Genomic DNA, 17482 nt, shown 5'->3' with positions numbered 1-17482 from the left:
TGTGGTGTTAAACAAAGAAGAAGAGGAGTTGGGACTTGATATCCCGCCTTTCACTCCCCTTCAGGAGTCTCAAAGCGGCTAACAGTCTCCTTTCCCTTCCTCCCCCACAACAAACATTCTGTGAGGTAAGGCTGAGAGACTTCAAAGAAGTATGATTAGTCTAAGGTCACCCAGCAGCTGCATGTGGAGGAGCGGAGACGTGAACCCGGTTCCCCAGATAACGAGTCTACCGCTCTTAACTACTACACCACACTGGGGATGATAAAAACACTTTATATTTACCTGTCTACTCCCCTGTTTAGAGGAGCAGCTACTGGTACTTCTTGAAGGCGACAAGACTTTCTGAGACACACCAAGATTCTTTTCTTCAGTCATGGTCTCCGAAAAAGTTTCTTCTGTACCAATTCAACGACAAAACGAGAAGACATGGGAGAGAAAGGCAGGAGTCATCGCATCTCCAAATGCATTCCAGCGGTGCTCGTGGTGCTCAAAGGAAATTCCTAAAAGACAGAGCAGGAGGGTGAGGGGAGGAAAAGGAGACAACAACACACCATCAATTTTAGTCAATAGCAATTCCAACAACAATAAAGAGTTCAAATTTTCCACAATGCAACGTGACACCATTGATATAAAATTAGCAAACCAATAAGCTATGAAGGGTAACATTCAAGACTTGATGAGCAGTGTTGAAATAGGCCTCAAAAGAATGGGAAGGCAGATGGACACGAAGTATTATTTAGTGTAATGTTCTACATTTTCGGAGGCATTCAAAAAGAAACTGAATAGGAACCAGGTAATATTAGGGATACATACAGCCTTTGATTACTGTGAAACAACCTGCTAACCCCACTTCTCGGACATTTATAGAAGTGGTCGGAAAATGAAGACTGGCAGGGTTTTCTTTCTTTTTAAATTTAAGGTTTATTACTTGCTGAAGTTTTAATTCTTGTACATTTATTTATCGTGAAATATCATTTTATATTTTATTCACGAGAATCATTGAGAGCGCTTGCTCTGAAAGGGGGGGGGGAGAATTTAAATAATTAACATTAGAAGAATAATTTACATAGTGCCGGAGTGTATTTCATAACACTTCATACTGAGGCTTATCCAAACTTCCCCCACTTTAAAGAACAATTTTTGTGGGGAAATCTCTGGAGCAAAAGAAAGGGCACTCAGACATAAAGCTTTAAAGGACAGACCATGTCTCAATAGTGGCAAGGAAATGTTAAGTGTGGATAAGCCCTTGTTAATTGCAGCAAGCCTCACTGTGTTTATGTCCAAAGCTAAGATTTGAAACAGGGTCTTCAAATCCACATGCTTAAGCCAGTACACTATGTCAGCCCTCAACTATGTTTTAGTTATGGGGCAGAGGTATGGGTGGGATGATTTGTGGGAACGCTTCCCAGCTCTTGGATCTGCATGGATTCCATGTGCAGAGATGTTCAGGTGAGAGATTTTGACCTTCTGATGCAGGCATCCCCAAACTCGGCCCTCCAGATGTCTTTGGACTACAAGTCCCATCATCCCTGACCACTGGTCCTGTTAGCTAGGGATGATGGGAAGTGTAGTCCCAAAACAGCTGGAGGGCCGAGTTTGGGGATGCCTGTTCTGATGTATCCCTACAGATACACAGAGCTCACAGACCATACAAACCATACCTCTCCCAGAAGACAATACTTCTAGGACCACCTTATATTTATAGGTGATCAGGTGAGTTATTTTCACCTTTTAAACACATCCACGTTGTTGTTTTAAAATGTTGTGTTTTTTGCCCAATTATTGAAGCAGCACTTAAAGGTGTGGGCATTTAAAAACCTGTCAGCTGTGCATAGATAAACAACAGAAAATATCCACAGGAAATGATTAGAGAGCAATAACTGACCTCCGTAGAGAAGGAGGCAAAGGTATTAACAACGTCAATAAGATTGGTGGAAAACCCATTTATGAAAATTGCCGAAGAACACAACACCTTTAACTGCCGCACAATAGCAATCCCAGTGCATGATGAGGTCAGGTATTTAAGTAGGCATCTGTTGTCGAGTCTGGCAGAAAACAATATTTAATAGCAGCACCAAGGTGGCAGTCTGACTCGAGAACCTTGCTGGTAGTCCCAGTGACAATGTAGAAAACGTGAGCTAGAGTAACCATGGCAACAGATTCTTCCCACTTCACAAAAGCTAGACTAAAGGGCAACACCCTTCACAAACTTGAGGGTAAGAAAGTCTCTTCCTGTACTATTACACAAAATATTGTATTATTCAACAGTGGTCAAAATACGTAATATAATATGTAACATGTAATACGTGGGGGAGGGTTCAAAATACTGATCAATATTTAACTTCAATCTTGTCCTCTTGGACTCTAGTAGTGCTGTCAATATATAAGCTGACGATATATAAACAATCTCAGCAAAGCATTTCTTACGTCTTGCCAACAACTCTTTTCAGGATATGAAATCCAATCATTTTAATGCCATGCACCAATGTCTAGTTTATAGATTATAGAGTTTGCTTTTTAAAAAATGCTCGGATATCGCCGCTGGAGTTTTTCCTGTCTGCACGATGGCCACAGAATATGCTCTTGCTAAAATCAGTTTTATGGTCTTATGCCTCATGCAGTGTGTTCTACTAACTTGCTCCCCAGACAACCCCAGTTCACCTTGGTTTTTCTGTCTGCAGCAAGCAAGTGTTGCATTACATGCCTGGCTACTTGGTGCTGAATTAAGAACCATGACTACGTTTATTCACCCAGGCTGCCTGAGTGACAACATATGGCAAGGTCTGCTTCAATGAATCCGGCGCCAGATCTGTCATCATTCCCTCCAACAGTGAACTCAGGTGGTTGAGTGCCAACAGCAGTGGCGTAGAAATGTGGATTACTGAGAAACAAGGAAGAAAAAGCAGCATGTTCCGCTGAACCCTGAGGTATGAGGAAGTACAAAACATCTGAACACCTTCAGAAACAGCCCAGTGAAGATTGAGTATTGTTCATGCATTCCAGGGACCATGGAATGTTGGCAATTGGAAAAGAAAACTAACTGGTAAATAGAGATGAATGAATCGGCCTGCTTTAGCCTGACCACACCTTATAGGAGTCCAGTCATTGGGAAACGGGAAAGAATGCAACTACAAGATTTTGTTGAAGGCCCCATTTGTCTTCTTCCTATTCAGTGGGATATGGAAAGGGGAAAGCATCTCACCGTAAGTGCTGGGATCTAAACACTACATATCATGCTCGTTCTTCTATTTAAAAAACCAATAACATCTCAAGTGCCTTTGTGAATGGCTGCCAATAGCTTGTATGCAGCAACCAACATTTAAGAAGCACCGCTGGGATATTTAAAAACTCTGCTATAAAGTTGACTAATGTGGTTGCAATACGGTGGTACCCTGGTTGTCAAACTTAATCCGGAACACTTACTTCCGGGTTTGCAGCGTTCGGGAGCCGATTTGTTCAGGAACCAAGCTGTTCGACAACCAAGGTACCACGGTACTCAACAGCTCAAAAACTACAGACGCCTGCAGTTATGCACTGACGCATCTGTATGGCCAGCTACGGTTCTCTTGAATTGATTATTTTTGCCCAAGATCCTGACACCACGAGTCCAAGTGTGCGAAGGAATCGTGTGCCATGCTGGCTAACTGTTGCTAGCGAGTGGGGGAAATACCAGACAGGACTCTCGGGCATGGGCATAGCCCTACGTGCAGATCCTGAGCTTATTCTCGGTTAGCAGAAGAAGGTTCTTCCATTATGATTCAAGGTTTACTTTTAAAGCACGAATTCCTCTCTTTTCAGAGGTTCTAAAAAGGAACTCTCCGTTTGTTCCCAAGAGCTCTTTTGGAAGAGCCAATCCCCTAATTACCTATTTCAACTGTCAAGGCCTGGTGAAACCCATTTCACTTTCTGTTACCATGAAACAGTACCTCCTGCATCAACAAAATTCAGCAGCATCTTCAGCTGCTAGAATTTAGTCTTGGGGCAGAGGTACAATCATGCTCTGCTGTCTGAATTTATTATTGCTTAGGCGTTTCATATGGGAAACTGCACGAATGCCTCTTAGAGGTTAATGAGCTCTGCCTTTCTATTTTCAACACTCTTCCTAATTGTTCTGGAAACAAGAAAGGGGGAAGGGGGAAACCACGCAGCAGAGAACTTTATAGCATAAAGCATCTCTCAGGATAAAGAAGGCAGACATATGCCTATGCAGGTGTTTCAGACAGTTCTGGAAATCATTAAGCAGCAGCAAGGCCACAGAATTCGCTCCAGAGAATTGTTTCAGCAATCTTCAAATTTCTGCTCCACACACTTTCAGTTTTCACCTGCATGTGACCACAAGTTCTTTATGGAAGCGGGTCATGTGATGTGGCAGGTTATTTGCATCATACTTCAAGTTTATTGAATGGTTGCGTTGGTGGGGGGTTTTTGTGGAGGGGGTCCTAATAAAATGTTCCTAATTGAAGCAGCATGCAAGTTGAAAAAACAGCAAAAATATCTGAACAGCTACCACCCCCTCCCTGGTCGATACACTCAAGTTCCAAATATATCTAAAAATTTCAATAATTTCAACAAGACACTAGAACTATTTTGGTATGCCTTTGCATTCGTGGTCACAATGCTTCACTGTTACAATCTGTTGTACTATTATTACATAGCAATGCGTGACTTCGTTCTCAGAGCCTCTGAAAGAAATATTAGAGGGGAAAGCTGGCGGTTGAGTTGCCATGGAGCAGTTATAATTTTTTGTTGTTGCTTAGCACTTTCTACAGCTCTTTAGAAATTATGGCTCATCTCTAACCCAGTACTTATCCACTGTATTTTTAGAATATACAAAACTGTATCTATAAATACAACCTGCTTGATCATTCATGCAATTCTTCCTTAAATAACATCAAGAAAACACACTCATTTTCAGGTCTTGTCTACACAGAGTATTTTAAGTAGCTAAAAGGAGAGTAGTAATAGATTCCCAATGTGACCAGCTCCAGGACATCCACAAAAATCAACTCAGTTATGTTCCATCAGGTTGCTCATTTCAAGATTTTGACAGAAGACCTCACAAGGACAAAGGAAACAAAATGGATTTCTCTCTCTTTAAATAAAAAAAAATCATTTAAATGGGTTGGTTAGCAACACCACATTTTGTATTAATTTACTTATAATCTATTAACAGCCCCTAAGCACCAGTTGACCAGCATTTCCTTCCCCCTCCCCTTTTAATTTTGTTATTCCTTAAATACCCTGGACACCCCACCCCCCACCCTTTTGCCAGCCATATGGAATCTATTATGAAGAACTGATGAGCTTTCCCAAAATGCACCACACATCCCTAAGCAGGTAGGAAACTAAAAATAGACATTCAAGTACAATTTGGCTACAACTGGTGTGTTCTGCTAGCATCTGCTCTTACCCTGGTCATTCCAAGCAACAGAGGAAAAACAGAACAGTCAAATTTTTATTTTTATTTTTTAACCCCCTGTGTACTAGGATGTGCGTTTCTTCCCAGTAAACCAGGGCTGCAGAATCTCTCTTAGCCCAAGGTTTCCACATTCCCTTCCGAACAAAGTCTCGTGGTGGGTGGGGCCAAAGGGGAAAGTGGGTGGACCGGGGAAGGCTGCAGGCTACTGAGATGGCTTGCAGAATGAAAGGACACACAAAAGCCCTGAGGACCCAGATGTTGGGAAAGATGGAGGGCACAAGGAGAAGGGGACGACAGAGGACGAGATGGTTGGACAGTGTTCTCGAAGCTACCAGCATGAGTTTGACCAAGTTGCGGGAGGCAGTGGAAGACAGAAGTGCCTGGCGTGCTCTGGTCCATGAGGTCACGAAGAGTCGGACACCACTAAACGACTAAACAACAACAACATAGGTACAATGATCATCCTCGTATGCCTTTCTTGCCCCACAGGCTCAGAAATTCCCCACCCACCCTGAGTCTCTGTGCTACTTGCTGCCTTACTTCCTTAAGCAGAAAGTTCTCTTTGGCTGTGTTGGGTTCTCTCCCCAGGAACAAGAGCATTAGCTGCATCCGTCATCCCTTTCAGTTACAAATGCATGCCTCTTTTGTTGCTGCCATTCTGCTCCTTTGGTCCACAGTCTCCTCTCTTGTCGGGCCCAATCATTCCTTCTCGATGCCTCAGTCTACTACTCCGCACAGCGGCCTCATCTTTCATCTTGCTTTAACTCAGAGAGGCTCTGGCCCTCCTGATGTTGTTGGAATCCAAATTCCATTAGTCTGCAAGGCCAACAGTCAATGATGATGGGAGTTGTAATTCAGCAACACCTGGAGGACCAGAGATTCCCCATATCGGGTTCCATGCCTCTGCTAGCCCACTGGGACCCATCCTGCCTTACCATCTCCTCCTGTGCCAATTTCATCTTCAGTTTCTCTGCCTGAGATACCTAACGGCGAAATGTGAGCAGTCCATGCTGCTTGCATCCTGCAGTGGGTTTCCTTACCAGCTTATCAGATTGTACTCATCCTTGCAGTGCGTCTAAGTTAGCACAACTGCCAGAAGGTGCTTTTATACAGCTTACACTGAGGAAGAACGGCTTGTGCATTGCAAGCGCAACCATCTGCCCCCATTAACCTCCAATATATTCCACATTCATAAAAATAACTTGCTTGGATTTTCGAAACATAGCTTGTCCATTTCCGATTCACACCCTAAATGAAGTGAGCTTCCCCATTGGGCCGATAGCGTTCATACATCACTCCTCTTTGAGCAAGCATGCTTCTTCGAAACACACAAATGCTGCCTTTCAGACTTGAAGAGCGTCAATTTGAAAACACTTTGCAGCCTTTACCACACTTGAACAAAGTGATCAGCCCTTTCTTTTATTTAGTGCATGGCTGTTATGTCCTTTTGCTAGGGCTCTTAAATATTTTATAGCCTGCTGTCCTCCCTTGTTAGTCTGAAAGGCATAAAAGCTCGGGTATCATCACTTCCCAGTACTAATTGGATTCTGGAATCCAGACAGAGACAATATGGCAGACCAACTTACAAATGAATTAGCTGCCATTTATTGACGGGCAAACACATTGCACTCCAGCGCATGTTTCCTTGATTTTTAAACGAAAAGCAAGCTTTGGGAGGGACAATGCTGAGGAGTGGAGACATGGGCATAGCCAGGATATTTTTTTTGGGGGGGAGGCCTTTTGTGGGGGGGCAGAACCTCAGTTTGCTATGATTTTTATTGAATTTTATTGACTGGGGGGCAGCTGCCCCTCCCTGCCTCCCCTGGTTATGCCCATGAGCGGAGAGGCAACTAGAGCGTTGGGGAGTGGGGGACGACAACTTGAGAGTGATCTGGATGGGTAAAACAGCAGGCAGGCAAAAGGAGTAAGGCAAGCACTACCTCTCCTAGCCAATTCTTTGCTCAAAATGACATATACGGAGTGACTCTCAGCTTCTAATCATGTCCTAGAGGACCCTCCTTCTCCTGACTCCCCCTTGATCACTCAAGTCTCCTGCTTCTATCAGCTCCCAACTCATCCCTTCTGCTGACTGCTCCTCGATGTCCTACCACCAGGCTCCGGACTCTAGGGTGTCGTCTTTGGAGTCCTCCCTGGGGGGCTCTTGGGCTGGCAGCTCCATCACTCCTCCTCATCCAGCCTGTCCCTGACAAACAACATCTAGAGAGCAACAGGTTAGTTGTTGCTGCTCCAGGGGTTTCCCCCAAAGGGTTCACGGAGAAGGTAGAGTTTTGGAATGCATTCCTCTAGGATAAAATCATAGCACATGAATGATGCAGCCAAACTTAAGAGCCCTTGCTGAGTACATGCTTAGTTCTTCTAGTGCATTCTTTTTTGTTTCTCTTGAATGTCAGCCACACAGGTAAGCCGAAAGCTTTTTACCAGCTCCCAAAGTTTTTGTCTGGCTCAGTCCTCCCCACCATGGCACATGGAATAATGGAGCTGGCTACTCAGAGGAGCTTTGCTGTTCTCGGCTAGGGAACTAATTACAGGGCCGCATTATCTCATTTTTCTACTTGCCAATACACTCAACGTGTAATGCAGTCCCTTTTGAAAAAGGAACAGCGTGTGGTTAATGCTATAAATTCTGGCAGTCGTAAGCATGGAACACTCTTGGCATCCATTTGCAAATACATTTATCTGTCTTTTATGAGGATATTATCTCTTGATCAGTTTTAGTTCTCCTTCCCATGCCTAATAAGGAGAAAAGAAAGCTGTCAGTAACACAGCACAGAGATTCCACAGATTTATGCTTGTCTAACAAGCCACAACATTACTCATCCCTACAGCAGACTGAATAGGTATTCATTATAGTGCAATTTACTGACACAAAACTGTGCTAACAAGGAGTTAAGCTGAACTACGCCTCAAGAGAAACATTGCAAAGGGAATTCGGGGGAATGCAGCTTCTGATTTGAGAAAGAAAGAATATTGTAGATTACCACTGGCAATTTACTCTTGCAAATTTATTTATCTTTTGGTGGCTGGGGAGATAATCTCCTTAATATTCACCAGACAAGCATTATTCAGGGATCTTTGATCTGGTTTGATTGGCTCCTAACCACTGGGTTTGGAAACGGAGGTAATTACTTGTTCACAGTTCTGCTGCAGAGTCTTCATAATTTTTATTCTCTTCTGAACCATTAAAGTGTAAGAAAGCATGACTGGCACCTCAGTGACTCCATGGCCAGAAACCATCTGCAACACTCGAGTACTCAGCAACGAAGTACAGATTTGTAATGAAAAACCTATCTGGAATATCCCAGGCAAAAACAGAAGACCAGTGCAGTCAAAGTTACCCAGCTATGACCTTCTCTTTCAGTACAGCTCACTCGCTGTGTCCTTGGGAGGATGATGTAGCAGCTGACTACTGCCTGAAGGAAGCATGCATATAAACTGAATCAACACAACTTGACAGAAGGGAGGCAGAAGAGGTTCTACCACTGCAGTTTGGGCTCTGCTACTTTAGTTTCAGCTACTGGAGTTCATATTGCAGCTCCTATCAACTTCACATGGGCTTGGACTACAATTTCCACCATCCCCCTCGCCACTGGCCACACTGCCTGTGGCAGATGGGAAGCAGCGTTAGAAATTCGCCAGGGGCTAGGTGCATTTTGCACCTAGCTATTGACCACTCGCGAACAAGTGAAGATGTCAAGCCTGAGGCCTCCACCATCTGGAGATGCATGCCTGGGGATCCTTGGATCTTGACTGTTTTCACACACTAGCATCGCATCCTGTGGAATTCTCTCTGTGATATTTTATCCGCACAATCAGACTGAATTTCAGGAACCAAAAAGCCATATTGAAATATACGACTGTCTGGCCCCAAAATGGCAAACTAGGCATTCCATTTTGGCGACTGTAACCCTGGTTTAAGGAGCCATTTGGTGTCTAGCTTATATATCTGAGTTTCTAGCACTGATGGGAGACGGAGTCCACAGTTTCCATACCCCATAACCTAGCACAGAGAGAATCATAGCTGTCAACCTTCCCCTTTTTTGTGGGAAATTCCCTTATTCCAGCGCCATTTCCCGCTGCTTCCCGCTGCTATCCCGGATTGTTAGATATCCCGTAGACTGTCCCTGGGACAGGTGAGGCTGCTGATCCCTTATTTTCAAATCTGAAAGTTGACAGCTATGGAGAGAATTTGTAATGAAGTTTCTTTAAAGGCCTTAATCTCAACCCTTTCTGTGAGCTGGAAGTGCAAAGCCCTGTCCAGTCATTCTTAAGTGATTAACAAGTTGCGGGAGGGGGGAGCTGAGTGGTATTCACTGATCCTACACCCCATCCATTTAATGAGGCAGCATGAGTGCAAAGTGCAGCCTGATTTATTTATACAGGCCCTTCCCAAGATGTGGAACCCAGATCGATTTGGGTTCCACATCATTTGGTGGGGGGCACATAGCAGATACAGCAGGCTCCTATCTACACATGTTGCCCATGCCATCCACACACTAGCAGTTACTAGGCATGGTCCCATTTCCCCCTCTTGCAGAATGAGCTCATTCCTCAACTTAAAGACTCAAATTAGCAGGAAAACTATAAACCGAAACCTAGTTTGCATGTAACACTAAGTCAAACAACAGCTGGCACACAAATGAACGAGTGGGTGGGTTCCTAGAAGCTGTAGCCAAGGTTTGATCTTGGTTCACAGCTCATGGTTTGTCTGGAGGAGACAAACCATGAGCCCAGGTTCAGACAACATGCTAAACCAAACCATGGATTAGCTTCACGTAGCGCGGCATCACAAACCCAGAAAAGCACAGGGGCTGCCATCGCCTTTCCAGGAGCCCACATGCTCATGCTAGGGCATGGTTTGTCTTAGCAGTGCATCTGAACTGTGCCAGAGAATGGCTAAGAAAACTTGTAAGTTCTCCTGTATCCAACCTACTCAGAAGTATAGCTGCAGCTATGAAGTAGGAAATTGGATCGGAGGCCTCCAATTGAAACTAGCTGCCCACCAGGACTTATATACAAAGCTACTCGCTGATTTGGCAGCATGCCTAATTTTTCAACCATCTGGTCAAGAAGCAGTATAATAATATAATAAAATTTCATTTGCTCTAAACAAACAGTATGCCAGTTTATTAGAATATTTATATGTTTGTTACCCAGGCAATCATTTTTTAAAAAAACTGAATCTACTTGCCCCTGCTATCAACAGTTGCGATGAAAACAGTGCAGCTATTAAGACATCAATCCTGAAGGTGACTTACAGAGACTAAAGAAAGTTCATGCGCCCTGTATTATGGTTAGGGTTGCTCAATCACATTGTGTTCCAGCAAGAATATTTCCATAGTGAAAACAGCTCCACTTAAATAGTGTTTTAAACTCTGTTTGCAACATGGACGTTTTCACCCAGATATGTTTATTTTAGCAAGTCAAAATGTCACATAGTATGTTCTAATCCAGGCATAGGCAAACTCCAGCCCTCCAGATGTTTGGGACTACAATTCCCATCATCCCTAGCTAACAGGACCAGTGGTCAGGGATGATGGGAATTGTATTCCCAAACATCTGGAGGGCTGGAGTTTGCCTATACCTGTTCTAATCCCATCAAACCTGGATAATATTCCCAGCATTCTATCTTAAGGCAAATAGAAGGCTTTGGTGTTTTCTTCCCCATCTTTACCAGGCTTTTTTGTCCTCCTCACATTATTGATTGCTTAATATCCATATTGAAGATGTGCCTTTCACAACTCAAAAGCCTTCTTGCTACTCTGAGACTCGTAGTAGGGCCTAAGAAAGGCATTGCCCTACTGTTGATTTTGAACTATTCCCCAGTGGACTGAAACAGCTGCCTACGATTTGGGCATATTTAAAGGTTGGAAGTCTATGGTAAGATGTTCCGAATCTACACATTGACTCAGAACACCACTGCTTCCATACTGGTACAATGCACAGGTCAGCAATTCGATTGTCTCAGGGACGCACTCTGAGGAAGAAGTGGGGAGGAGGTTCCCCCACCCCTTGTAAAATGGCCACTTGCAAGTCATTCCTTCTCAGAGAGGAAGAATTGCCTCCTCTGCCCCATATACTTTCCAATTAATTTTCAGACATAAGACATAATCTTCATGGCCGTTTATTCACAATAGTATCATCTACTGAAATGTCACTTCCTCTTCCTTGCACAGAATTGAAGAGAAACACTGAGGAAGTACCTTCTCGCCCGGTCTACCTTCCTTTGCTGCTGTGTGACTCTCTCTTCCACCTCGTCTATCAGAATGAAGCGAGGAGGCAAGATCAACTTTCATGATTTTTTATCTCCTTTCCTTGCAAGCTCATTTCTTTCCAGCAACAGCAGGGAGAGAAAGGAGGAGACAGAGGTGAACGTGAGCAAACTTTTTTAAAAGGCAAAAATATTTAGCCAACCTTGCCCGGGTTGCCTCCTGCCATGTAGATTACTTGCTGGAAAATACTCTAGCCAAATTCTTAGCAGGCCACATTAACAGTGCACTCCTATACAAACCTACGAAGACTTCAGTCCCATGAGTTCAGTGGGGCTTAGTCCCACATAAGTGGTATAGGACTGCAGGCTAAATAGTCTTAATCACTTATAAGGAGACATCCTTCCATGCTAATCTGAGCAGCAAGCCAATGGGGACAACTTTCTCTGTGGTGTCTATCTAGAAATAATGAGCAACATCATTAAAGTAGTGCCAGTGTTTTAACAACAAAGCTAGGAAACCGGACTCCTCACCCAAAACATTACCAGGACCATGTGCAGATTTTACAGGCATTTTGATCGTGCATTGGGACATCCCAGCGCAGACATACTGATAATTGGTTGAACAGGCTGCCACCACCCATAATGGGGAGCCAAGGTTTCAGTCAGATCACTCCTGCTCTGCTCTTCCCCAGCAACAGGGAAACATACCAGAAAGGGGAGCTTAGAATTACAGCCAAACCTGGAATCATGGTTTGTTTTGTCCTAACAAACCAGAATCACTAGGCTGCCTTAAATCATGATTTGTTATTGGTTTATTGATCTGCGCTTTGCTAGGATGAAATGAACTATGATCCCGGGGGGTTGCCAAGCTAGCCCTTTCCTGATTTGTTTATCCCAGGGGTAGGGAACCTGAGGACTTCCTGCTGCTGGGCAACAACTCTGCTCGCTGACCACTGACCATGCTGGCTGGGGTTGATGGGAACTGGAGTTCAAGAGCATCTGCAGTGCTACAAGTTCCATGCACCTGGTTTATCCAGGAGAGAATCAAATCAGTAGCATGAAGCTTGTGCACGTTATGATTCATTAAGCTTGCCTGCCATGGCGCTGCCAGGCAAGGAATGTCCAGGGTGAGGAAGTAACTGTTGACTGTTAAAAGTACACTTACAACTTAGAAAAAGCCATGTCCATCAACCCAACGTCTTTCAGCTACTCCTATCCAATGAGGCAGTTGCAGCAACAGAGACCTGAGCTGCACACAAGCAGGTGAAAACCATGCCTGTGTGTAACCTATTTCTGCTGCTCCCTCTTCAATCCTCAACTGGTCCTAGGAGACAGTGGAGCAGGAGAGTTGGGAGCAGAAGGTAGATGTGTGGAGGCCTTTGACTCTACACCAGCCTGACCTATCTCTCCCTCCTCCTGCACCTCTTCCTCATGCTTCAATCTTGCAGCTTCTCCTGCCTCGGACTCTCATCTCCGGGCTGTTCCAGGTCCCCCCCAGGTCACTGATCCCTTCCTTCCAAGTCAGACTCCAGTCCCCTTTCTCCCGGTATAAGTATCCAGCCATCACTCACTCCAGCCAGCCCCTAACATTGCCATTACATGCAAATGCGGCATTCTGAAGCTCGCAGGAAGCCAAGTGAAATCTGCCACGGCCACTGAACTCACAGAGTTTGTGTGCTAAGAACTATATAAGCGATCTTTTAGCACAGGCTGTATATCCTGGGTAACAGGATGCATGTTCTGCTTGGAATAAAATACCACCAAGTATGACATTTACTCCCTCCTAAGCATGATTAGGATTGCAGCCTCAAAAGATCAACTCAAGGGCAAAAACAGGCTTCCATTCATCACAAGGAGGCCAAAATAAGCATTCAGAATTTTCAGCCACATTATTACACCTGTCATCATAGGATGCCTTTGTTTGCCAGTTTGTAAATCCATAATGCCACCAACAAGTAAATAAACTAAACCTCACCTTCCTGTGTGATAGGACCTTAAAAAGTTGCAAGTAGTCTCCTCTTCAATCAACCCCCAACCCCCAAAAAGTGCCCTTCTCATCTGCTATTGACTGTGGCTCATCCAACACTGAGCACTGAAAGCCAGGTAACAAGTATGCAAATCTCTTCTCTTTCACCCCTCCACCGGTCCCTGGCAGTTGACAGGCTAGGAAAGAGCAGAACAATGGCAAGGAGGAGGGCAATGAATTAAAAGTATTGTTTTGCAAGCTTATGAACGCTGTTCAGGACAGGACATGTTTTTATCCCCAAAATCTGATACACACTATTGGCAAGCACACACCCCGCCGCAGATTTAGTGCTGCAAAATCCCTATCCATCTTTGTACGCTTTGGAAATTTTTTGGCAAATCCCTATGACTTGCCCAGCTCCACCAAATGCTTTCTTTCAGCCAGTTCACAGTTTTCATAGCACTGCTGCCAACATTCAGGGGTGAGTAAACAGGAGTGTTCCTTTTGTTTTTAATCTTGCAGTCAAAGCAGGAAGATGGGAAAAGGGGGGGGAAACGTAATTTAGAGGAAACATTGTACAAGAGACAGGGCTAAGGCATGAAGCAAGAAATTGTGGGTAGTGCGGGGGGGGGGGATTAATGCGATTTAAGAAAGCACACTCCTCCCCTGAAATCTGTATTAGCTGTAATTATACCCTCTTGAGATTTTTTTTTATCCTCTTTGAGTAAGAGTCATTGCTTGCAACACTCATTTTTTCTATGTACCAGCAGGATAACATGTTAAAGATCTGTGGTCCTGTATTCTGCTGTTAACAATTTTCACTTGATGGGTGGGCAACAGGTTTGTTATTACATAAGGCTATGTATGCACCATAACATATAAAGCATGTTCTCCCTTAAAAAAATAATAATCCTAGAAACTGTAGCGTGTTAAGAGTGCTAGGAATTATGCCTCTGCTAGGTGTACACTACAGTTCCCAAGATCCTTGGGGGTCTGCATGCTTTAAATGTATGTAGGTAGCCTAAAACTCAATACAGTGGTACCTCGGGTTACATACGCTTCAGTTTACAGACTCCGCTAACTCAGAAATATTACCTCAGGTTACGAAATTTGCTTCAGGATGAGAACAGAAACCGTGCAGCAGCAGCGCAGCGGCAGCAGGAAGCCCCATTAGCTAAAGTGGTGCTTCAGGTTAAGTACAGTTTCAGGTTAAGAATGGACCTCCAGAACAAATTAAGTTCTTAACCTGAGGTACCACCGTACATTAAAAGATACTGTGCACATTTTCAGCTCTGCAGTTATCTTCTTACAGGAAGCCTGTGCATTCAGTAGGTATCTTTCCAAATCTGTGACTGCAATAATTCAAAGTTCAGTATCTAACAGTAAATTTGGATCTTCCTCCAAATCTCTATCTGAGAAGTGGGACACTGTTTCTATCATGAAGTTTTATACTGGAAATGTTTAGGTGAGGAGGAGTTGCAAGACAATGCCATCCTAAGAACCACTTTATTCTGGTCCCTTCTACATTCTAAAAGGAAAGGAAGAGGAAAATGGTTATTGCTCGTTCACTGCTCTGTGATCTTACTGAAGAGAGGTCCAGGAATATCCCCAAAAAGAAAATTTCAGTTGGGTACTTTTTATTTTGTCTTTCGTTTCCAACTTCTGGAAGCAATATAGCCAAAGCACAGCAAACCACAAACTCTTAACTGAAATGGGATTTTAAACTATACAGCAAGAGCACTGGCATAACCGGCCACAGGCATGTAAAATACTTGTGTTCTCCTCCACCGCCAACTACAATTCTAGCCTTCGTTTATAGTCAGGAGTCTCAGGACAGAATGTTAGAATAGGCTTTGCCAGATTCCACACAGCACACAGGCATCACACATACTTTCCTAACAGAAAATAGATGGGTCTTTGGCATAAAAACCAGCTCCCTATCTTCAGACTTTTGAAACTCGGGAAAAACTGTGGAGTACCTGTGAGTCACCCAGGGTGAAAAATGTTTTTTTTAATTAACCTTCTCAGCTTGTGCCTCACCTCAGTCTGTTTCCAGTAATGCTTGTGTTCCTGAACAGAGGTGATAGGTTCAGTACCAGCAACACAAAATGGATTGTTATTTGGGAAGGGCAATGGGAAAGATCTCCTTTCACGCAAGTAACATGGCTTTTGTATTATCACACACCTTTATTTGTTTTTTTTTAAAGCAAAGAAGCAAAGGTCCGTATGAAAAAACTCAGAAATCAGAGTTAGGCTTCATATACCGTTGTATGAAAGATGCAGGATTTTGTAAACAGCCAGTCAACAGCTATAAGTGATGTTGCACAGGTGAAAGGATACAACTCCATCTCTACCTAGTAAACAAATCTAATTGGTATTAAAAATGGAAGAAAACATGGGAAAAGTAGACTCACAACACAAAAACATGCCACAGAAAAGCCTAGTCAAGGGAGGAGAGATGTGTCAGACTTCCTTCCCTGTGTTCACAGAGACAGGAACAGACTTGTCTTTGTTGACTCACCAAAGTGAAGTCTATGGCTTATAGAAATACAAACCAGAAGGCTTATAGAAATACAAACCAGAAGGTCACAGCTCTTCATGTCCAGTATGAATATCACAGAGACACACTGTACATATTATCTGCCCTAGGAAAGCGGTGAAGGATATCAAAGTAAACCATTCCATATTATGAGGAAACACCAAAGATGTATTCCAAAGGGCCCATAATTCCATATCTAGACACTATTTTCCCAGTGCAAACCAGTGAATTTTAGTAAGCTTTTTGTATCATCAATAATGTACAGATGCTATGAATACATTCACATGGTTTGTATGAATGTATGAACTGATTAGGCACAGAAACTCACTGAATCCAAGTCCTAAGTAATCTCAAGTGTAGATTCAGAGTAAAAAAAAGAAGAAGGTGTGTATTCATTGTCACTTACATCCAACTATTTCATTTTTAATTTGCAGACCTCCTTCCTATCTTACCGTACCCAAGGCAGCTTACAGTATAGGGTTCCAGAAAATAAATGAAGCTAACATGTTACTTCACATCTATAGACCTGTTTTTACCTCCAGTGAAGAAGCTGTTCACCAAATATCCACTGATGTTTCTTCTGGCCATGCACACACGCGCGCACACACACACACACACTCTAACAGAGACAAAGCTGGTCTCTTTTCTGGAAGCGAAGGTGACAACATTAATCCCCTTTACTTGCCACACCTACAAAAGTTGCCAGACAAGTTCTCCAGTGCTAGTTTCACAGAAACTATATGTTAGTCAAATATGGGAGCCAGTTGTTTTGATATTCCAGTTAGGAGAGGAGAAGGAAGAAAAGGTAGCTTCCTCTTCCTCTTCTTATGCTCCCTTAGAATGGCTAGTGGAGAGTCCATGTACACTGGTACCTGAGGTCAAGAACTTAACTCGTTCTGGAGGTCCGTTCTTAACCTGAAACTGTTCTTAACCTGAGACACCACTTTAGCTAATGGGGCCTCCCACTGCCGCTGTACCGCCGCCGCACGGTTTCTGTTCTCATCCTGAAGCAAAGTTCTTAACCCGAGGTACTATTTCTGGGTTAGCAGAGTCTGTAACCTGAAGCGTCTGTAACCTGAGGTACCACTGTATCACCAACCACAAAGAAAATAGTTCATCCTCAAATGGGGACCCAGCACACACATTTCCTCGAGATGATGATGCAATAAAACCACGAAGAACCCTATTTTCTTACAAATCTCATTTATCTTAATGAAAGATAAATATTTTCAGGTTAAAAAGCAAATTTTCCAGCCTGTGCTCTTAATCTGAATATACTCATCTTCCATCATTCTAATAGCAAATGCAGCTGGCAAGCACCGCTGCCAG

At 43.5% G+C, this 17482-nt stretch overlaps 1 protein-coding gene across 10 annotated transcripts in view; it reads right to left on the bottom strand.

Moving 5' to 3' along the window:
• OSBPL3 (oxysterol binding protein like 3) overlaps nucleotides 1–17482 on the bottom strand; it is a 90308-nt gene that overhangs the window by 56129 nt on the left and 16697 nt on the right. For all 10 annotated transcript variants that reach the window (XM_083578581.1, XM_083578582.1, XM_083578587.1 and 7 more), the window contains one exon: nucleotides 283–500. In XM_083578581.1, coding sequence (XP_083434707.1) covers nucleotides 283–375 — 93 coding nt within the window. In that variant the 5' untranslated portion in view covers nucleotides 376–500. The remainder of the gene's footprint in view (nucleotides 1–282; nucleotides 501–17482) is intronic.

Source organism: Podarcis filfolensis (genome assembly GCF_964270895.1).
Source record: "Podarcis filfolensis genome assembly, chromosome: 12".
NCBI classification, from domain to species: domain Eukaryota; kingdom Metazoa; phylum Chordata; class Lepidosauria; order Squamata; family Lacertidae; genus Podarcis; species Podarcis filfolensis.
The sequence above is the reverse complement of the archived record's forward strand: the minus strand, read 5'-3'. Positions and strand labels throughout refer to the sequence as shown.